The 23,429-nt window shown below is 41.2% G+C and overlaps 1 protein-coding gene across 7 annotated transcripts in view; it reads right to left on the reverse strand.

Moving 5' to 3' along the window:
- Positions 1-23,429, reverse strand: part of DLGAP2 (DLG associated protein 2) — a 474,554-nt gene that overhangs the window by 46,552 nt on the left and 404,573 nt on the right. For all 7 annotated transcript variants that reach the window (XM_032184999.1, XM_032184995.1, XM_032184994.1 and 4 more), the window contains 2 exons: positions 18,835-18,982; positions 15,043-15,262 (listed from right to left, as the gene is read on the reverse strand). In XM_032184999.1, coding sequence (XP_032040890.1) covers positions 15,043-15,262; positions 18,835-18,982 — 368 coding nt within the window. The remainder of the gene's footprint in view (positions 1-15,042; positions 15,263-18,834; positions 18,983-23,429) is intronic.

Below are 23,429 nucleotides of genomic sequence, written 5' to 3' on the forward strand. Positions count from 1 at the left end.
AGAAGACGTCGGTCCTCCTCTCGAACACCGGCTGCGTGCGTTGAGGCCTTGCTTCAAGGACGTGGTCAATCATCGCTCATTTGTGGGAAGTAGAGAGTAATTTCTTTCCTCTGCACTTCCATATAGCTTTCATTTATTTTGTTTGTTTGTTTTCCTCCCTTTTTCCCCTTTTCCCTTTTACTTCCCCTTAGTTAAATTGTTTAGTTCATGGTAGTCTTTATTTAATTATTATAATTATTTCCCTTTAATTAAATTATCCTTATCTCAACCCGTGAGTTGTTCTTTGCTTTACTTCTCCCCCTCCTCATCTAAAGGAGGGGGAGTGAGAGAGCAGTTGTGGGGTTTAGCTGACCAGCACGGTAAAACCACCACAGTCCTTTTTGGCGCCCAACGTGGGGCTCGAAGGGTTGAGATAACAATAGAATTGATTAAACGCATACAACTAACACACTTGCTTGCTAGTAACCATGTACATTGTCCTGTTAATAATAGCTTTGTTCATATGTCATGCAATCCGTGTCATATTCTCCTTTCTCCTATATATCCGATCCGACAAAGTGCTACAATCTGTGTTCACTTTTTTTAACTCGCTGTGCTGCCAAGCACTGACCTTGGGTTTACTCTGGAATTCAGGCTCTGTGCTGTTATCATTTGGGTCCCATGGAAACTATCTTCCAGAGAATATTCAGAACTACACTGCCTTCCTTTTCTCATCTGGACACCAGTTTATTAATAATATCAGGAATGGTACCTTTCCCTTCTTTCACAGTGGGCTAATTACAACAGTTTGGGAGTATTTTGAAGATCCATCTGTAACCCATGTATTGCTATTTCTAATTCTGAATAACAGGTTTCATTTTCTCTCTAAGATTAGTCGATTGTTTAGAAAACTTATTTGGGAATCTGTCCCAAAACAGTCTTGTGGTGAGTGGCACGGTGTGTGGGATGATGTTAGCAGGTACCTGTCACGAGTGTCTCCTCCAATAGTTTTGAACTTCACCCCTGAGCAAGTGCTAAATCCTAAAAACTTGGTAGAATGTTTGAGAGTTGTATGTCCTGACCCTGATAATGCCGGAGAACAACAGCTTGCAGCATTGTGCTGGGTCCTGGTTTATTCCTATCAAACACTGTTTAACATCATCCAGCAATTTGAAGAGCGGGAGGAAGTCTCTGAATCTGATGACCAAGTAACACACACTGTGGCTGACCCAGAGGACCAACCAACTATGGTATCAGTCGCCCCCATAGTCAAGTCAAAACAATGGAAACGGAGGTCAGCTCGTTTAGTAAGGGAAGAAGGCTCTCCTAAGAAGGAGGGAGAAGGGGAATTGGCAGGCACCTCTAAAGCAGAGCCGTCACAAAAACAGCAGGAAGACGAGACGGAAATCATAAAGGAATCAGAAATCACTCGATCCTTATCCCTGAGTGAGATGCGAGAAATACGAAAGGATTATGGTCGACGCCCAGGTGAACACATCCTCACTTGGCTGCTCCGATGCTGGGATGCTGGGGCCAGTAGCCTACAATTAGAAGGCAATGAAGCCAAGCAGCTGGGATCCCTCTCTAGAGAAAGGGTAATTGACAAAGTAATCGGGAGAGGAGCACAGGCCCTCAGCCTCTGGAGACGACTCCTGGCAGCTATCAAAGAAAGATATCTCCATAAGGAAGATATTGTATATCACATAGGCAAGTGGACCACTGTGGATAAAGGTCTCCAACATCCGCGGGAATTAGCTGTGCGGGAGATGATTTATAGTGATTTGGACAATGCCCAGACACCTCAAGACCCCGATGAAGTCCAGTGCACAACATCCATGTGGCGTAAATTTGTGCGGAGTGCACCATCAGCACATGCCAGTACCCTGGCAGCAATTCACTGGGATGAGGGGATGGGACCAACAATGTATGATGTCTCCTGCCAGCTTCAAAAATATGAAGACAATCTCTCTGCTCCGCTACAGTCCTGTGTCTCAGCTGTGGAGAAATTGTCTAAAGGACTTGACAAGCTTGTGGAGAAAGTATATTCCCCCTCATCTAGACAGAGTGATACTTCAGCCACTAAGAATCAGCATTCACCTGCTCAAGAGAGAGAGTACCCAAGATGTACACCACGTGGCACCTTGTGGTTTTATCTGCGTGACCATGGGGAAGATATGAGGAAATGGGATGGTGTACCTACTTCAACCCTAGCTGCTTGGGTACGTGAACTGAAAGGAAATACAGCAGCAAGAAGAGGGGCTCCTAAGAGAAATGCTGCTCCGGTTTCTATTGGGCAGTACCCCAGAGACAGTAGAAGAGCTGATGTTATTCTTGACCATGATGAAGGGACCTCTACCTCTCATTTGCAAGAATTAAGTAGCAGACGCTCCAGCCAGGACTAGAGAGGCCCTGCCTCTGGCCAGGTAGAGGAGAGGGATAACCGGATTTATTGGACTGTGTGGATCCGATGGCCTGGAACATCAGAACCACAGGAATACAAAGCTTTAGTGGACACTGGCGCACAATGTACCTTAATGCCATCAGGCTACCAAGGGACAGAACTCACCTGTATCTCTGGAGTGACAGGGGGATCCCAACAACTATCTGTACTGGAAGCTGAAGTGAGTCTAACTGGGAATGAGTGGCAAAAGCATCCCATTGTGACTGGCCCAGAGGCTCCGTGCATCCTTGGCATAGACTATCTCAAGAGAGGGTACTTCAAGGATCCAAAAGGATACCGGTGGGCTTTTGGCATAGCTGCTTTGAGCACAGAGAAGATTAGGCAGCTGTCTACCCTGCCTGGCCTTTCAGAAGACCCTTCTGTTGTAGGATTGCTGAAGGTTGAAGAACAACAGGTACCAATTGCTACCACAACGGTGCACCGACGGCAATATCGCACCAACCGAGACTCCCTGATTCCCATCCATGAGTTGGTTCACCGACTGGAGAGTCAGGGAGTAATCAGCAAGACTCGCTCACCCTTTAATAGTCCTATATGGCCAGTACGAAAGTCTAATGGTGAGTGGAGGCTAACAGTGGACTATCGAGGCCTGAATGAAGTCACGCCACCACTGAGTGCTGCAGTGCCGGACATGCTAGAACTTCAGTACGAACTAGAGTCAAAGGCAGCCAAGTGGTATGCCACAATTGATATTGCTAATGCATTTTTCTCCATCCCTTTAGCAGCAGCATGCAGGCCGCAGTTTGCTTTCACTTGGAGGGGCATCCAATACACCTGGAATCGGCTGCCCCAGGGGTGGAAACACAGCCCTACCATTTGCCATGGACTGATCCAGTCTGCACTGGAGCGAGGGGGAGCTCCTGAGCACCTTCAGTACATTGACGACATCCTCGTGTGGGGCAACACAGCAGAAGAAGTTTTTGAGAAAGGGAAGAAAATAATCCAAATTCTCCTGAAAGCTGGTTTTGCCATTAAAAAGAGCAAGGTCAAGGGGCCTACACAGGAAATCCAGTTCTTGGGGGTAAAATGGCAGGATGGACGTCGCCATATTCCAATGGATGTGATCAATAAAATAACAGCAATGTCTCTGCCAACTAGCAAAAAGGAAACGCAAGCTTTCCTAGGCCTCGTGGGATTCTGGAGAATGCATGTGCCAGGCTATAGTCAGCTTGTGAGTCCTCTATATCGAGTGACTCAAAAGAGAAACTATTTTGAGTGGGGCCCTGAGCAACAACAGGCATTTGAACAAATCAAACAAGAAATAGCTCGTGCAGTAGCCCTTGGGCCTGTCCGTACTGGACCAGCTGTGCAAAATATACTGTACACTGCAGCTGGGGAGCATGGGCTCACCTGGAGCCTTTGGCAGAAAACCCCAGAAGAAACTCGAGGTCGACCTCTGGGCTTCTGGAGTCGGGGCTATCGAGGATCAGAAGCCAATTACACCCCAACTGAAAAAGAAATACTCACAGCATATGAGGGTGTTCGAGCTGCTTCAGAAGTTGTGGGTACAGAGGCACAGCTCCTCTTGGCACCGCGGCTACCTGTGTTACATTGGATGTTCAAAGAGAAAATTCCCACTACACACCATGCAACTGATGCTACATGGAGTAAGTGGATAGCGTTAATTACACAGCGGGCTCGAATGGGAAAACCCAATCGCCCAGGAATCCTGGAAGAGATTATGGACTGGCCAGAAGGCAGAGATTTCGGAGTGCCAACAGAAGAGGTAACCCGTGCTGAAGAGGCACCACCATACAATGAGTTACCAGAAGACAGAAAGCAGTATGCGTTGTTTACTGACGGATCCTGCCGTGTGATAGGGAGCCATCGGAAATGGAAAGCTGCTGTGTGGAATCCCATACGACGAGTTGTGGAAGCCATGGAAGGGGAAGGTGAGTCGAGTCAGTATGCAGAAGTAAAAGCCATACAACTAGCCCTAGATATCGCCGAAAGAGAAAATTGGCCAGTATTGTATCTTTATACTGACTCATGGATAGTGGCAAATGCTCTGTGGGGGTGGCTGCAGCAATGGAAAGAGAGCAACTGGCAGCGCAGAGGTAAACCTATCTGGGCTGCTACCCTGTGGCAAGATATTGCTGCCCGGGTAGAAAACCTGGATGTTAAAGTACGTCATGTAGATGCCCACATGCCCAAGAGTAGCACTACTGAAGAACATCAGAACAACAAAGAAGTGGATCGAGCTTCAAAAATTGAAGTGGCTCAGGTGGACCTAGACTGGGAACGTAAGGGTGAGCTGTTTGTAGCTCGATGGGCCCATGAAACATCAGGACATCTAGGGAGGGATGCCACTTACAGATGGGCTCGTGATCGAGGGGTGGACTTGACCATTGAGGCCATCACGCAGGTTACCCATGAGTGTGAGACCTGTGCTGCAATCAAGAAAGCCATGAAGGTAAAATCTCCCTGGAATAGGGGGAGATGGCTAGGGTTTCAATATGGTGAGGCCTGGCAAATTGACTATATCGGACCACTCCCAAAAACTCGCCAAGGCAAACGGTACATACTCACCATGGTAGAAGCAACTACTGGGTGGCTGGAAACATACCCTGTAAACCATGCCACGGCCCGAAACACTATCTTGGGCCTGGAAAGACAAGTATTGTGGCGTCATGGTACACCAGAGAGAATTGAGTCTGACAATGGGAGTCATTTCCGAAACAATCTTGTTACCTCCTGGGCAAAGAGGCATGGTATTGAGTGGGTGTACCACATCCCTTATCACCCACAAGCCTCTGGGAAGGCTGAGAGGTACAATGGACTGTTAAAGACTATGTTACGAGCATTAGGTGCTGGGACGTGGAAACAATGGGACACAAATCTACCAGAGGCCACTTGGCTAGTTAACAATAGGGGGTCTGACAGCCGTGCTGGTCCTGCCGAAACAAACCCCCTACACACTGTGAAAGGAGCTAAAGTTCCCGTAGTGCATATAGGAAGGTGGATGGGGAAGGCAGTGTGGGTTGCTCCTGCCTCAGGAAAAGGCAAACCCACTCGTGGGATTGTCTTCGCCCAAGGACCAGGGTATACCTGGTGGGTCATGCAAAAGAATGGGGATATCAAGTGTGTGCCTCAAGGAGATTTGACATTGAGAGAAAACTAATCTATAATCTAAGTTGTATGTTGTAGGAAGATCCTAGGGGGTGGGCAAAAAGTGAGGAGAGAAACATCACTAGGGCAGCTGACCTAAACCAATCAAAGGGATATTCCATACCATGTGGTGTCACACTCAGCAATAAAAGGTGGAAACAGGAAGAAGAGGGGAGGGGTGGGCTCTCGTTGAGAAGACGTCGGTCCTCCTCTCGAACACCGGCTGCGTGCGTTGAGGCCTTGCTTCAAGGACGTGGTCAATCATCGCTCATTTGTGGGAAGTAGAGAGTAATTTCTTTCCTCTGCACTTCCATATAGCTTTCATTTATTTTGTTTGTTTGTTTTCCTCCCTTTTTCCCCTTTTCCCTTTTACTTCCCCTTAGTTAAATTGTTTAGTTCATGGTAGTCTTTATTTAATTATTATAATTATTTCCCTTTAATTAAATTATCCTTATCTCAACCCGTGAGTTGTTCTTTGCTTTACTTCTCCCCCTCCTCATCTAAAGGAGAGGGAGTGAGAGAGCGGTTGTGGGGTTTAGCTGACCAGCACGGTAAAACCACCACAGGTTAAGAAGATCTAAACAGCCACCTTAATGAAGTATCTAATTCTTGAGAAAATTTTTAAAAAATCATGAATTTATAGATCATAAAGCATTTTTCTTTTAGGAACTGAAGAGTGCATTTTTCGGATCTTGAATATATATGGATAGCACTTGAGGATGGAGTAGTATGACCACAGCAGCACTGCAGTAAATCAGCACTGCATTGTCAAAATCAGTGTGCCATAGAATCATAGACCAGTTGAGGATGGAAGAGACCTCTGGAGGTCGTCTGGCCAACCCCTGCTCAAACAGGGAAACCCAGAGCAGGGTGAGCAGGACCACGTCCAGGTGGCCTTTGAAGATCTTCAAAGAGGGAGACTCCACAACCTCTGGGCAACCTGTCCCAGGGTTTGGTCAACCTCAGAGTAAAAAAGGTGTTTCCTAAACATAACACCTAAAAGGTGTTTCTGCGCTGGTGCGGCCTCACCTCGAGTACTGTGTGCAGTTCTGGGCACCACAGTATAAAAAGGACATGAAACTGTTGGAGAGTGTCCAGAGGAGGGCTACGAAGATGGTGAAAGGCCTGGAGGGGAAGACATACGAAGAACAGCTGAGGTCACTGGGCCTGTTCAGCCTGGAGAAGAGGAGGCTGAGGGGAGACCTCATCACAGTCTACAACTTCCTCGTAAGGGGGAGTCGAGAGGCAGGACACCTTTTCTCCATTAACACCAGTGACAGGACCCGCGGGAACGGGGTTAAGCTGAGGCAGGGGAAATTTAGGCTTGACGTCAGGAGGGGGTTCTTCACAGAGAGGGTGGTTGCACACTGGAACAGGCTCCCCAGGGAAGTGGTCATTGCACCGAGCCTGTTTGAATTTAAGAAGAGATTGGACTGTGCACTTAGTCACATGGTCTGAACTTTTGGGTAGACCTGTGCGGTGTCAAGAGTTGGACTTGATGATCCTTAAGGGTCCCTTCCAACTCAGGATATTCTATGATTCTATGATTCTAATGGTCAAATGGAGCTTCCCGTGTTTCAGTTTGCTTCTATTGGCTCTTGCCCTGTCACTAGACAACACTGGAAGGGGACTGTTTCTACCTTCTTTATACTTTGTCTTCAGATACTAAAATATATTGACAAGATGCCCCCGGAGCTGAACAGTCCCAGTTCTCAGCCTTTCTTTACAGGACAGATGCTCCAGTCCCTTCACCATGTTCATGGCCCTTTGCTGGACTCTATAAAGTGGCTCCATATGTAGCAGCTCCATGACTTCACCATTGCCTATGCTTGCCTATCCTCATGTCTTTGAACCAACCAAGCAAACACACATCTAAAACTATTGTCATTAGTGTTCAGATAGCAACCAGGGAATTGGTCCTTTTGGATTCTGTAGGGGTGACTGTTCAATGAAACAGTATGACCTCCAGATGAATTACTATATTCTCATGCTCTCATGTTTGTAGGTACGTGACTATGCAATCTCTTTAGTGACAATGTACATTTTCTGGCTCAATATCAAACATGCACTATAAAAATTCACCCTGCATAGCCCCTTCAAAAATGGAAAGCTGAAAATAGTTTTAAGCCAGGAGAAAGGAAACCTGCAATTCCTCAGGCATTCTGAGCAACAGTATGAGCTGTAATTGAAAACTCCCTCATGCAATGTGACCTTGTTTGAATTAATTGGTTTTGGAATTAGTGCTCAATAGTTCAGTGAATGTGGAATCCTCTAACATTTACTCATTGCCAAATAGAGTCCTACTGGCTGAGTAAAGTAAAATGCACAAAAGACAATTCCATATTTCTGATCCTTTTCAGTATCATCTCTTCAGTAAGCACAAGTTTAGTAGAGCTACCCAGTGTGAATTGTCTGAAAGGGTGTGCTTATACAACTGATCCAAAAGCTTTGTGTTATGCTACATTTTCTAGAGAAATTAGGTAAGTGCTTGAAATAGAGTGTACTGACAAATTAGGGCCGCTTAGGGCCCTATAGTAACTATATTCCCTGAAATTAGAAGTCCTTAAAATTTCTCTCTGAAAATCCCTGAAGCTGGAGAAGAAGTAATCTTGGACTGATACTTAACATTAGGAGAATAAATTCAGGATTTCTTTATGTGCAATGAGCTAATCCCCATTGTGTTGAAGTCCATAGATAGGTGGAGGTTTTTATTTTTTATTTTGTTATTAAATCACTCATCAAAAAACACTCTTTGTTGTTGCCAAATAACTCGGATTACATGAAAATATGAAATAGTTTTAAGAAACTGATATTGATGCTCCCTTTTATGCATTTACCTTAAAGCTAAAGAACTTAACTTAGGCCACACAGTCAGTTCCTTTTGCTGGAAGAACTACTTCCTACCTGAGTGGAGTACTTCAATTCCTGCATAAAGAATATGCAGGAATATGTACAGTCTCTTCTGTTTAAGCTGTTTTATTTCGCCTATAAAAGCAATATTCACTGAGCAGATATCCCACCTGACAGGAGAGTGTCCTGAGGAGCAGACTAGAGCCACAGTGTCTGTCTCAATAAAATGAAAATGCCACCAGGAGAAAGTGAGCATGTCCCTCACATTTGAATCTACAATGACCTGGGGTTTGGGATGTCCACCTGGATGGCCAGAGGTGTGAATTCTAAATTACTCTCTCAACATGTTCTTCTGCTTTGCTACAGAAGATCTTAACTGCTAGCTCCAATGTCATTCCAACTCAGTACTTCTGCCTTCATGGCAAAACCAAGCAATATCAACAGGAAAAACAGAGTAAACATCCTGAAGTATTCTATGATTTAAAGAGGATATCTTATACAGGACTCTATCTACATATACGGTGTGTAACATAAATAAGGTGACCTTTTCAGGCAAAGTGGAAACAACCAGAGAGTTATTTCCATTTTGATCTTCCACATCTCCTTGTCAGCTATGGTTTCAAAATACAATCCATGCTGTACAAGGGTATTTGAATTCCTTTTCACTGAGACAGGTATTGCAAGTGGGATGAAGTGCTCTGTGGCACTGCTCCCAGCTAGCAGGCTGTTTCTCAACAGGGTTACACAGCCAGCACCCACTCTGCACCCAGCTGGTGATCCAGCTCTGCTACCACAGGTAGCTTGTGCCCCTGCCTTCAGCATCCTGCTGCACTAGCCAGACATTACCTTCCATGCTGACAGAGAAATGCATAATACATCCAGATATACCTGCACAGCAGGGAACTGAGCTGGTATTGCCTGGAAATGCAACCCAGATTTTATGCGCTCCTGAAAAGTGAAGCATTGCTTGCAAGACCAAGATGTAAGGCGGTAGTAGTTAGGATGACTACTGCACTTTGTGACTTCTCATTCAGGAAATTACATGTTGTCTGTGATGGAGGGATGAGGTGGGAGGCAGACGCAGCTGGAGCTGTATTTTCTCAGCTGTGCATCTGGCAGCTGCAACTGGATACAGTTTAGAGACAGAAAGGATACTCCATCATTCAGGGCTTTTAACATGGAAGTATTTTTTACTGGGTTCATTATCTCTTTACAAAATGAAACAGGATGGATAGAAACGTCCTAACCAAAGAGAAATACGATGAGACTTAGCAGGGGGTCACAATGAGTCTGGTCCAACTTCCAGCATGCCCACAATGCTGGCTGCCTTCATTGTATTGGCACTTGTCTCATTCATTTACACCTCAGACAACAGGTAGTTAGTGCCCTATACCTTGTCACATAGTCTTCATCAGAGATGGAAAGCCTGGTTCCACACATAACTCAACTATATGGGTCTGTGCAAAAGTTATGTGTTCATTAGAACCATGGATATTACAGATGAACCACCTGACTTTCTCTGTAAAGTTGTATGCACTTAAGAAGAGCTACTGGTAAACCTTTTTCCATCTATTAGTAAGCCCTCTTAGCAGAGTCCATTAGCAATGTCCCACATAATGTTCATTATGGTTGCAACCTTCCTACCTTTTGCTAGCTGTACATGCATTTAAGGAGATTTTAAGAAAATGTGTGATATAAATACATATTTTAGTTTTATAATTGAATTCATAGATCTAATGTTAACATTTTTATTTTAGATTTACATTTTTAGTTACATTAATTATTTTTTAGCTAAGCCTGCATATTATGACTGGATTGCTTTACAACATTGATAAGACGCAGTCATGACCTATATTACTAAAATTTCAAGGAATAATTAAATTGCAATGCCTGTTAATTTTCTAAGAAATTGCTTTAGTTTCTTTGCCAAGAAGAGTTTGTAACATCAGAAGCTGAAAAGGAATTAATGCAATGCAATTTTCCTAAGAATTCAAAAGCTGAATTGGAATTGAAGGCTGATGCAAAACTTTGACCTTTTTTGACATTTACTTGAAGGAAGTCCGTATAAATGTTAAATATCTGCCAATACCATTTTCATATTTGAGACAACTGCTTCTTTTACAATTTTCAGAGAGGGGTGAAGAAGTAAGAATTTTGAATTATAGTAATAATAGGAAATGAAGCATCTCCTTCTGATGCTACAAGAGCTGAAGAGAGAAATATTGAAGAGTTTACCCCTAGGGTTTTATAAACAAGAACTTACTTGGCAACTGACATTTTCAATTAATAGTGAATCACATAACCCTTACTCTTCTTGTAAATCAGTTAAATATTTCTAATTCAAATATTTATCTTATATAAAGCTAAGGACAGTGGCAGAGAGATAATAATTTGAATACAAAACCACACTCAGATATACAGTCCAGGCTTTGAAAAACAGTTTTGGCTTGGGAATACATCTCAAATCCTTTTTTTTTTTTTTAAATAAATAAATCTTTTTTTTCTCCTCAGTGCCAATATCACCTCACCACATCAAAGAAGAAAGATTACATATTTGGGCAAGAAAATATATCTGATAAATCATTCCTGAGATGAGACAGAAGCCATGAGTGAAATGAAGGTTAGAGTTTTCAAAACCTCATTATTTAGCCAGCAGACTGCAAATCAATGCAAAACATTTTTTGTAAGTATGAAAACACTGGGATGCAAACACATTTATTGCCTAATCTACTTATTTTCCCAAACATATTCTATTATTTGGTTTTGTTACTCCAGAGAAAATAATTTTCTGTCAGATGAGAATTTGGGGTTCATCTAGCATATAAACTCAAGACAGCTTAGGTGAAAACCAATTAACTTGGTAGCCAAAAAAATCTGAAAGTGTTCCAATTCAGTACCTGGAGTCAGATACCAAAACAGATATTTAGTACTGTCCCTTGCCTTAGAAGGTCTCTACATGATAATCACACAGTACCATATGACAAAGATGAAACATTAATCTCTGAGGGGGCAGTAAAATCTCATTTTATATCATGACAGCATTTCTATTAAGCAAGGGATAGAAACATCCTTAAAAGTTTGTCACAGCAATCCACAGCTCCTGATTTTAGGCAAAGTTATATGCAGGAATTAAAATACTATCTTTATCCTAAAGATAAAATATTTTATACTACTTATGGAATAGTTATGGAAAACTTCTGTTATTCAGCCTGGGTTTAATTCCTTTTTTAAGATCCCCTGGTCTGTTATACAGCACGTGTGCCAAGCAAATAATTTAAAAAACATTTTTACATGATACATTTTGAGCTATGTTTTTACCTTCTGTAGATGGACAGCTTGCACTGCAATGTATGTGGCAAGGACAGTACCATAATTAGGAACTGATACTAAGATATTTGGTAACATACATAAAAGTAAGTTTGGATCACTTAGCAAGGAATATGTATTATATGTATTTGTTAATAGATTTCATTTTAGGTATTTCACTGCTATCTGTACAATCTTTTATCTACCAGTACTTTAATTCTAAGTTCTCTATCATATTGATATTCTAAAATGAATAAAGATATCATATTTGCTAAGCAACTAAAGGAAAGCTGCTACAAGAATGTTAAAAGATCCTAAAAATGACTGGTAAAACAATGAATGCTGATGGTTATTGATGAGTATATAATATATATACAGAATCACAGAATGACAGAATTACAGAATCACAGAATCACAGAACTGTAGGGGTTGGAAGGGACCTCGAAAGATCATCGGCTCCAACCCCCCTGCCAAAGCAGGTTCCTCAGAGCAGGCTGCCCAGGCAGGCATCCAGACAGGCCTTGAATATCTCCAGAGAAGGAAACTCCACAACCTCCCTAGGCTGCCTGTTCCAATGCTCCATCACCCTCACCGTGAAGAAGTTCTTTTGCATGTCAGTGCGGAACTTCCTGTGCTCTAACTTGCAGCCATTGCCCCTTGTCCTATCCCCACAAACCACTGAGAAGAGGTTGGCTACATCCTGCTGTCCCCTACCCCTCAGATATTTATATACACTGAGGAGATCCCCTCTCAGTCTTCTCTTCTCCAGGCTGAACAGACCCAGGTCTCTCAGCCTTTCTTCATAGGGAAGATGCTCCAGGCCCCGTACCATCTTTGTGGCCCTCTGCTGGACTCTTTCCAGGAGATCCCTGTCTTTCTTGTACCGGGGAGCCCAGAACTGGACACAGGACTCCAGGTGAGGCCTGACCAGGGCAGAGCAGAGGGGGAGGATCACCTCCCTTGACCTGCTGGCTACTCTCCTTTTAATGCACGCCAGGATCCCATTAGCCATCTTGGCCACGAGGGCACAGTGCTGGCTCATGGTCAACCTGTCGTCCACCAGGACCCCCAGGTCCTTCTCCTCAGAGCTCCTCTCCAGCAGGTCATCCCCCAGCCTGTACTGATACTTCGGGTTGTTCCTTCCCAGGTGCAGGACTCTACACTTGCTCTTATTAAATCTCATTTGGTTTCTTCCCGTCCATCTCTCTAACTGGTCCAGGTCTCGCTGAATGGCAGCACAGCCTTCTGGCATGTCAGTCACTCCTCCCAGCTTTGTGTCATTGGTGTACTTGCTGAGGGCAGACACTATTCCCTCATCAAGGTTGTCAATGAAGATGTTGAACAAGACCAGACCCAGCACTGACCCCTGGGGAACACCGCTAGTCACAGGCCTCCAGCCAGACTCTGCTTCTTCGATCACCACCCTCTGAGCTGAGCCAGTCAGCCAGTTCTCAACCCGCCTTGATGTCCTCTCATCTATCCCACACCTTCTTCTCTTCCAATTGCTTGGAGATAGCATCCAGAACAAGCTGCTCCAATACCTTTCCAGGGACAGAGATGAGACTGACTGGCCTGTAGTTTCCCAGATCCTCCTTCCTGCCCTTCTTAAAGACCGGAGTGACATTGGCTATCCTCCAGTCTTCAGGCACCTCACCTGTTCTCCAAGACCTTTCAAAGAGAGAGGTTCGGCAATCATATCTGCCACCTCCCTTAGCACACGTGGATGCATCCCATTGGGACCCATGGATTTGTGTGCATTGAGCCCACTCAGATGCTCTCAAACCACTCCCAAATCCACCAGGGGGGAGCCCTCCATTTCCCAGACCCTTTGTCCTGTTGCCAGGGGCAAGGAGTCCCGGGGGAGTGTTCTTGAAGCAAAGACTGAAGCAAAGAAAGCATTCAGTATCTCTGCCTTCTCAGTGTCTCCCGTGACCAGAACACCCCCCTCATTCAGCAAGGGACCCACATTATCCCTAGTCTTCCTCTTGCTGTTTATGTACTTGAAAAAAACCTTCTTATTATCCTTTATCTCTTTTGCAAGCCTCATCTCTAAGTGGGCTTTAGCCTTCCTCGTCGCATCCCTGCATGCCCTGACAACACATCTATAATTCTCCCAAGAGGACAGGCCCTTTTTCCACATTTCATAGACCTTTCTCTTCCTTTTGATCTTATTGATGAGCTCCTTGCTCATCCACGCGGGTTTCCTGTCCCCCTTCCCTGATTTCGTATTCTTCGGGATGCACTGATCCTGAGCATGGAAGAAGTGCTGCTTAAACGTAGCCCAGCTCTCACAAGCACCCTTGCCTTCTAGCAGCCTATCCCGTGAGATACTCCCAAGCAGGTCCTGGAAGAGGTCGAAGTTGGCTCTTCGAAAGTCCAGGGTAGCAATCCTGCTTTTAGCCTTACTTCCTTTGCCTAGTTCCATCTCATGGTCGCTGCATCCCAAGCTGCCCCCAACCTTCACATCCCTAACAAAGCCATCCCTGTTGGTAAGAACGAGGTCCAGGAGAACCACCCGCCTCATTGGCTCCTCCACCACCTGCGTCAGAAAATTGTCCTCAACGCATTGTAGGAAGCATTTGGACTGCTCGTGTCTGGCTGAGTTGCTTACCCAGCAGATGTCTGGGTAATTGAAATCCCCCATGAGGACCAGCACTTGTTGTCATGAGTCTACTAGCAGCTACTCATAGAAGGTCTCATTGACTTCCTCCTCCTGATCTGGAGACCTGTAGTAGACACAGACCACTGTGTCTCCCATACCAGCCCACCATTCTTACCCTCAAGCTCTCTACTTGTCCTTCACCCTCACTATGTCCTTTAACTTCACTATATACTTAATAGCAAAAGCATGAAGATTGCCAGTGTTCATGATTCAGTATATTGATACAACTGGTTATGCCTTTTCTAAAGTAAGCAATTAATTTCTTGTTAAGTTAATTGCCTTAAAGTGTTCAGACCAAATATTTACAATATACTTTCATTTTCTTTTGGTACTTTAAGAACCTAAATTAAAGTCCTTGCAATTGATCCCACTTAGATTTGTTGATAGATATCAATACCTAAATTATACTATTTGTGATTGAAAACCTGAATGCAGAGGAAAGAGAGGTCAAATTATGGCTATGCTGAAATCCATCTCTATTATATTATGTATACCGTATTCTCCTCAGAAGGAGCTGTAGCCACAACGTATTCTTAGTATTAAAAACCTAAGAATGCTTTTATCAGATATTATCACTGCACAGGAAATTGTTTCCAGTGTCAAACATCCTTTTACAAAACAAGACTACACATTGTCACATGCAGAACAGTGGAAGGATCAGTGTAGATTTGCTTACCTGTGGTTGACCTGATTGTTGAGGTGATGTTGGAAGATGCCATCGCAGGTATACATTCATCATCTTGGGAATAGCCTGCCTGAATGGCACGCAAGTAACTGTGGCTTCTTGTTCGGAAACATCCAGGGAGGTCAAGGGCATCCATTGCCTGAGCTTCAACTTCACTAAACACTGATTCACACACCGATTCAAATTGCCCATTAACCTCTGCTTCACTCATCTGAATAAACAACAACAATGCATTTGATTTTTGACTTGCTTTTTTTTGTGATCATCACGGCCTCAACATCTCAAATGGACACCTGTACATTGATGAAGAACTGTTTTAGCAAATAGTTAAAATTTAGTAATCCCTTCTGATCACATTCACATTTTTTTTTTAAACTTACATCAGCTGTTTTTATGTATATAGTAAGTACATTACACATGCCATATAATTAATTGTACAATTAATATTTTTGGCCTATTCAGAAGATTATAAATACATGATTTAGTGGTAGCCAACCAATCTGAGGTCACTATGTGCAGAAATACATGTTCTGCCTGCACCAGAGAACATAAATTATTTACACTAATATTAGTCCCCAAAAGGTGAGGGTGGATTGCTTGGGCTCCTCACTAATCAACAAGGTTAGGACTTGTGTGGACATTCAACCTGTGCAGCTGTTTGTTTTCTTCATCTCATTACAAAAGAGCTCAGGGAAGTATCTCATACTTGGCCCTGAGAGTTCAAAGGAGGTGATGCTTCTGAAAGGTTTGAGAGGTATTGCATCTAAAGTTGTGCTCAGTGAAGCAAGTGAAAGAATAACTATTCTTTGAAATAGTGTGAAAAGTGGCCAGATGAGAAAGTAACACTTGGACCACCTTCAGATGAGAAGTGTCCTACACTAAACCTTTATTTCTTGGTTAACTGTGAGCCATTCTACTACTGTGTAAAAAATGAGGTTCCGCCACTACTTCTGCCTTTCCTTCAGCAGCATTATTTTAAGTCTGACACTTCCACCACCATGTTTGCTGCCTGTCAGAGCACACTAGATGTGCTGTGACACCACCTACCAGGTTGTCCCTTTGGGAGGTTTCAGCACCACTCTCCAGCTCCTCTCAGGGCTTGGACAGAAGCCAATGTCTACCTGCTGACCCTGCAGGTTGGGCGTGAGACAAAACTGTACATTTTGAAGAAGCTTTTGTGATTAAGAGTGTTTAGACAGGCTGGCTTGGATTAGGGAATGTCTTTGCAGGAAACTGAATTGCAGTTGTGAAATGAGTGCCTAAATTCTACCTAGACCATTTTTAACAGGTCAGTCCTGACTATCTGTAATAAACATAATTCAAAATTATCTTTATCCAAAACCAGATAGGAAGCATTTAAACACTGGACAGACAAATACATGACCTCCTGATAACTGCTCCTGATAAAAATTCTTTAAAAAGAGAGTGCCAGAAATCAGGATCAGTGTAAATACCAAGTGAAATTAGTAGTGCCACTAAACAGCGCATCCAATTGATTTTACTTTTCCTATATGGGTGCTAAGTGCATTTTTCATTATTACTGTTCCTAGCACATTATTCATTATGTAAATAGAGTTAGTGCAAATGTTTCAAATGTTTTAGGATTTTGATTAAGTAAATGGAAATTTCATACAGAACTTCTGATGATAATGAATAACTGATATTTTAATTTCATGTAAGACACTTTGGCTACTAAATCTTCTCAGAAAGGAATTACATTACTCTTTATAAAATTTGCTTCTAATAAAGTTAAATAGATTAATGCAATCTCAAAAATATTTAAAAAGAAATCTTACTCAGAAATAGTTTGCATATATCATTGATCAGGAAATTTATGGTAATGTAGTCCATAAATACAGTAAGTCCTAACCACTTCTTTCAAACTAAGGTCACTGACAGTAGAAAAATAAAAGTTTTAGAACTTAAATTAGAAATATAAACTATGGAATCCAGCATCTTTCTTGACTGGATCTTTGGTAAAGAGTGAAAAAAAAAGCATCTCATGAAAAAAAGACATTAAAAATATCAAAAATCATACAAACCAGTATTATGTAGATGGGACAGGAAGGTGATGGTATCATAGAAAAATAACAGGAGACAGCAAAGGTTCAGAATGTATTATTTTAATACATTTACTTCATATAGTATCTACCAAATGCAGTTATTACTGATCTGGAAACAACTGGAAAGTGAGGTAGAAAGTATGTGGTTGAAATGAAATTATGTGGATTATTGAAGACTGAAAGTAAGGAATTATATCCAGCAGGACTTAATTAATCTGGCCAATTGAGCAATCTAACTGCAAATGAACTCTATTGTGGACATCTTTGCAGGTAATGTGCATTGGAATGAAGAATTTGAACCACTGCTGAAACCAGTTGGTCATTAAGGATAGCTCAGTGAACATTTCCATGCATAGAGATGGTCAAAAAGGCAGAAGGTGTTAGATTAGTTCTATATTATAGCATTATCTTTGACAGCCAACAGCACTTGCTTTGAATGCTTTGTATGCAGGATCTATTTCTTTACAAATGTTCTCAAAAACACAGTAATGAAAATGGAAAATAAGCAAGCCAGCGTAATGAAAACCAAGGCACGAAAATGCTGGGGACAGATTTCACAAGGAAGCTTATGAAAAATAATAAAAGCTTTGGAAAATGACTGTCTGTTTCTAATTCTGATGTGTGCTATACAAGATTATAGTTAGATTTGTCCCACAAAAATAAAGGAACTTGACTGAGGGGCATTTGTCAGGCAAGTAGTATGCCTGACAAATGCTCTACAGTCAGTGAAGACCGACAAGCACTTCCAGAGGGCTCTCAGCTCACTTAGGGTGTGCATCGTCCTGGAAGAAACTCTTTCACTCCATTAACTACAGAGGAAGTGCTAGTTGTTGCCTCAGTTAAAAGCCTCAAGTTAGATGAGCTGAATCCAGGCCTGAATAGCCACGCAGTACAAATTGAATGTAAATGAATACAAAATGCTTAAGAAGATTTTTTTTTTTAAATCATAAGCATTGCATATATTAGCTACTATATCCTTAGGTGCCCCACTGAATGCTCAAAGGAAAATAAAGTACACGTCTGAGAAGAGAGGAGGGTCCTGATGTCATGAAGCAACACAGGGAAAAAGTGTTATGACAAATGAACATTAGAAATGTTGGAAATTTTGTGTAAAGTCCTCTGTTAAACAGAATATACACATACTTCATAAGGCTGTTTGTTCTTCAGGCCTGATTCAACATGACTTAGTACTAAATAACAAATATAAAACCCGCAGGATGTAAAAATGGCTCTTTTAAGATGTTCCTGTACACAGAATAGTTGATGGGACTCATTCTTTCACTCAAGAAGAGTGAAGGGATTGATTTCAGAGATATCTTAAGCTTGCAACCCACATTTTCTGAATAAGAATACATCTTTCCAGAGGATAACTATTGTAGAGTTTGCTACCCTGTGCTTGATCTGAACCTTCTTAATGTTTAAATATTTAATATAGACTGAAAATAAAAATACCAGTACTTACATTTTTTTTCTGGAAATAAAAAAAAAAAAGAAAAATATTGTCTGTTACGGTGTCCCTGTGCTTCTAGCATTCAATATTTTTCTTTAAATTGTGAACAAAGGTAAAATTCTTTAGAACTGAATTACTTTGACAATTCACATCCTCAGTTTGATATTAGTTAAAATGAACAAACAAACAAACAAACAAATCCCATCCACTTGTAACAACACTTGCATCTGTGATTAACCCATAAGAAAAGTTGTAACAAGAATTTCCCACCTGACTAACACAGCTGGCCTGACTGAGTGTGCTCACTGCTCTCATATAGCTCTGATTCCTTGAGCGAAACTTTGGGGAATTGTAGTTTGCAGAGGGATCCAGGTTGTGACCCCCAGGCACGTCACTTGCAGTTTGAAGGTAGCTCTGACTACAAAGGAAAGAGGAAGAAAAAAGGAAAGGGTGTAAAACTATAGATGGAATCAATTAGGACACTAAAGACAGTAATTCGCTGAGACTCACAAATCCATTCCCCAGGGTCAAAAATCTTTCTCGGTATAGAACAGCATAGATCTCATGTAGTCAAGCGCCTTAACACAAGCAGAGAATCTGTTTGCAGTTCTGCCACCTGGATGCTATGAAATTTTAAATACCTTTACCGTGATTATTAATGTTGAACTTTCCCAAAAGAGAATGTCTAGGTCAACAGGAACAAGAGGCAGAGCTAAAGCATAAACCAAAGTAAGCCAAAATGTCTCTTCATAGATAAAATCTGTTACTTGTCATCTGTTCTTCATCAAGGTGTTAGGCATCAAGAGACCTTTTATTTTCAAAGGATTGATATATTTTAGCAAAAGATCAAAATACTGTGTTCAGTTAAAAAGAAAAAAAATAAGAAAAAAAAAAGATTAATAAGGTACTTCTGCACAAAGCTTTAGAAATGCTTTTCTTACATCTCCCAGTTTAGAGGACTGGGACCATAACACAATGCTGAGCCCCCTTCACTGTGCTTTCACTACAGGGGTATGTTAGTCTTTATGTCTTATGTCATATATCTTGATCATTTATCATTCCAGGAAAATAAAGGAAGCTTGGGAAAATAACTGTGCTTTATTTTGAATGCAGAATTTAAAAAAAAAAAAAAAAAAAAGATGCGTATGAGGTCTACCAGAGTTCTCAGAAAGTCTGAAAAAAATATTTTAGGAGTCTTGTGTTGTTCCTCCCTAAACACGAGTGCACAAATTAAAGAATATTTCAGGAGTTTGGAGTTTGTTGGAATTTCATGTGGTAAAGAGGCACTTCTTTAATTTATTCCTTTAAGGTAGCTTTAACAGAAATGCAGTTTCTGTGAAAAATGGATTTGCACCAGTTAAATGCCTATCAGTATTGGCAATACAGTTATTTCAGGCCAAGTTGGCAGCTACCCAGTGCAGCAGTGGCTGTGATGTGTGCCAGGGCACGTTCCCCCTGAAAGGGGAAGTTTCCTCTCTGGAAGGACAAGACCACTCAGCAAGTGAGAAAGCAACAATTTTCATTTCTGGTGTGAAGAGCGTAACAAACCATGACTTTGCTTCTTATATTTAAGAAACATCAAGCATGACCACAGGCCAGTGCTTGAGGAAGGAATCATCAGCCTTCGTTGCTAAGTGGGCACAAACCTGAGCTTGGGCTGGGCTGGAAGCAGTCCATGGGAGCACTCAGGGAGGAATCTCAGGCCCTTTAACATGGTGCTGACTAAAGGACCAAGTAGCGTTGAGCTCCATGTGTGACCACCTTCTTTGATATCAGGCATGTAAGACAACCTAATATCCCCCACATCTCTAGCTGCAAGAGCAGATGGGATTATAGACCCCCTGATCTTACACTTGGGAGATCTGTTCTCAAGCACTTCCATGTGTTATCCCTGCCATGGTCATTTCAGGGTCAACACAGACATAGCTTTACTTCCTCAGTGCTTCAGCTAGCCTATGTGTTTCTCTAAAATGGGCTGCCTTTTATTTCTTCTTCTTCTTCTTCTTCAAAGAAAAAAAAAAAAAAGACATTAATTTAATGATTTTTTTTTCTTTTTTTTTTTTTCTTTTTTTTTTTTTTAATTTAAATTCTTAAGAAATCCCCCTGGAGGCGACACAATTTTTACTTCCTGTAACCTCAAGACACATTATAACAAAACTATGCTATAACTGCTAAAACCAAAATGAAAATGTATGAGATTGATGCATGCCTCTGAACATAGGTTAATTAAATCATTACTGTCAAAATGATTTGCAGATTAAGATATCTCACTGATAGTGGGTCTAATTTGGTGTTAAGTGATGAAAACAAGAACTGTAGCGGCATTTTTTTGTTCCCATAGGTATGAAGACAAATATAATAGATGAGGCAAAGTGATGTAGAGCCTCCCTATCTATATTTAGTTTCTCTATGTAACTAAACCTCCTTTCTTCTACAGGGAGCAGGCTGATGATTGTCACCCACTTTGTATCATCCTAAATCTTTGCATGTGCTTTACTAAATCTGTCTAGTATTCCTAATTCAGTATTTTTCAAAATAGTTAGATGAGTCGCTTCTGGACCCTCTGCTTGCCATCAGGTGGCAAAAACTTGGATTCTGAGTTCAGAAGCAGTTTGTGAAAGAGGTAATTGAGGTTTCTAAATTAAAACATGGGCCACATTAAGAAAAGAAAAAGTCAAGAGAATTAAATTATAAATAAATAATTATTTTATAAACTGCTTAGAAATTAATTAAACTGGCTCCTTTGCTAAGCAATGCTCAACAACATAACATTTCATTATGGAGATACGGGTTCCTTCTGAGGTATTGCTATCATTAAATACAACCAACAATTTATACAGAAATAATTTATTAAAGGAAGAAGCCCATGGTACTGCTAAACTGCTGAATTTTGATGGATGAGTTTGGACATCACCTGATAGTTAAATCATTTTTCACTTATCAGAGGTGGGAAATTTATTCAAAGGACTGTAGCAAAATAAAAGAAATGTTACACATATTAGGCTGTAAAAGCAATTTCACATCCATTCAATTAATACTTTGAACTCTTTTCTGATAAAAAGAAATGATTAGTTTTCACTTCTAAGATATACACTCAAATTAATCCTCTAGGATAAATGTCTCAATACATGGCAAAAATTATGATTGTGCTATAACCATGATCCAGAATCAAAACGTTATTCATTCAAAAGTTACAGAAAGTTGCCTTCAAATATCATTATCCATTGTTCAAGGAACTTTCATTCTTGTCAATAATGCTACAAATACACACCGCATGTGTCTGAAGCAGCTGAACAGCAGCTGAACAACTTCAGCATGTAGTGCTGGGGGGATTTCAGGCATTCCCTCTGTGGTCTTTACCACAGCACTTTGCAGAACTCACTTTGTCACTTTGTGTAGTGCTGAGTCTATGCTTTGTCATCACTGAGTTCAGATGCTGATGAACACCCAGGACAGTTTGCAGCTTGTTTCCTGAGGCCTGTGTCATGACTCTATGACTAACATTACTGTAAACTGCAATTACAGCACACAGTACTGTGCTGTGACTTACGTAACAACTGGATGTTCTGCAGAAGACACATATTTTGGTCATTTGGTTAAAAGGTATGTATAATAGTAAAACAACATGGTTTCATTTTTAGGACACCCTGAAATTCCTGATCCAGTGACTGATGTGGTCTTACACCTCATATCTATACCAAAGTCCAAGCAAATTAAACAAACTCCCTAGCTTCTCCCAACAAATTCAGATTGCTGGATAGCAGTACTTGACAGTGTAGGCAAACCAGTCAGAAAGAGATCTCTGTCACCCTATTTCTTTTGTTTTGTTTGCCTGTATAACATTTTTAATGAGCGATTGATATCATATACTTAATATTTTTTTTTCACAAAAATAAATAAATAAATAAATAAATGAATAAATAATAAACCTAATAACTAATAAATAAACAATAAATAAATAATAATGACAATAAATAATTAATAAATAATTAATATATAATGAATGCAATAATATAAATAAAATAATAAATAAATAAATAAATAAATAAATAATAAACCTAATAACTTTTTTACAGAAGTATGAACATGATGTAATCAATGCAGCAAATGTGGCAGACTTGCCATGACCACTACTTGATCTACTCACGTACATTCAAAATAGTGATCACTCCCCAGAATACCTGTTTTCTGCCAGATATTCAGCTACCAGTGAACCCTGGGTTGAGGAAGTACCAAACATGAATTAACATCTTCCTAGGCCCGTAAAAGTTGCAGCAAGAAAGTTGCTTTCTGACTCTGAAAGGGCTTATCATCAGGTTTATGAAGAGAGCATTGGATATATAGAAAATCCATTTTCTATCGAATTTATTTCTGGAATCATAATATTCTAGAATCACACCTTTATATTTGATTATTCCTGCATTTGTCAAAAAATCTAAGAATGAATGGGAACATTAAAGAAGGTACAATCACCTCTGTTTAAATCAGTACCTTCAATTCAGAAGTATCATTCTGGGACAAAAAGATAAAATTTGTAAAAAGAATTCATCTTGGGCACTGAAAAGGCAGGTGCATTAGGATTAGCAAGGTAGTATAAGTTATCAAAACCTATTTTATCAAGAGATTTGCATTTCAATGGATATTCATTTCTCTATCCGGATCTATCTTAACTATGTCTTTGTAGGTACATGAAATAACTCATCGACCAGAATCTAATGATTAAGCTTAGCTAGCAGTGCCATTGTACAGCAGCTGCGAGTCATACTGCGTCTCTGTGGATCCCTGCTGAAGTCAATAGAGCTCTGCATGAGGGCACAGATGTGCCTGCGTGCAGTCCATTGGAAAACTCGAAGTATAGACATTAA

The sequence above is a fragment of the Aythya fuligula genome, chromosome 3, assembly GCF_009819795.1.
Source record: "Aythya fuligula isolate bAytFul2 chromosome 3, bAytFul2.pri, whole genome shotgun sequence".
Lineage (NCBI taxonomy): Eukaryota > Metazoa > Chordata > Aves > Anseriformes > Anatidae > Aythya > Aythya fuligula.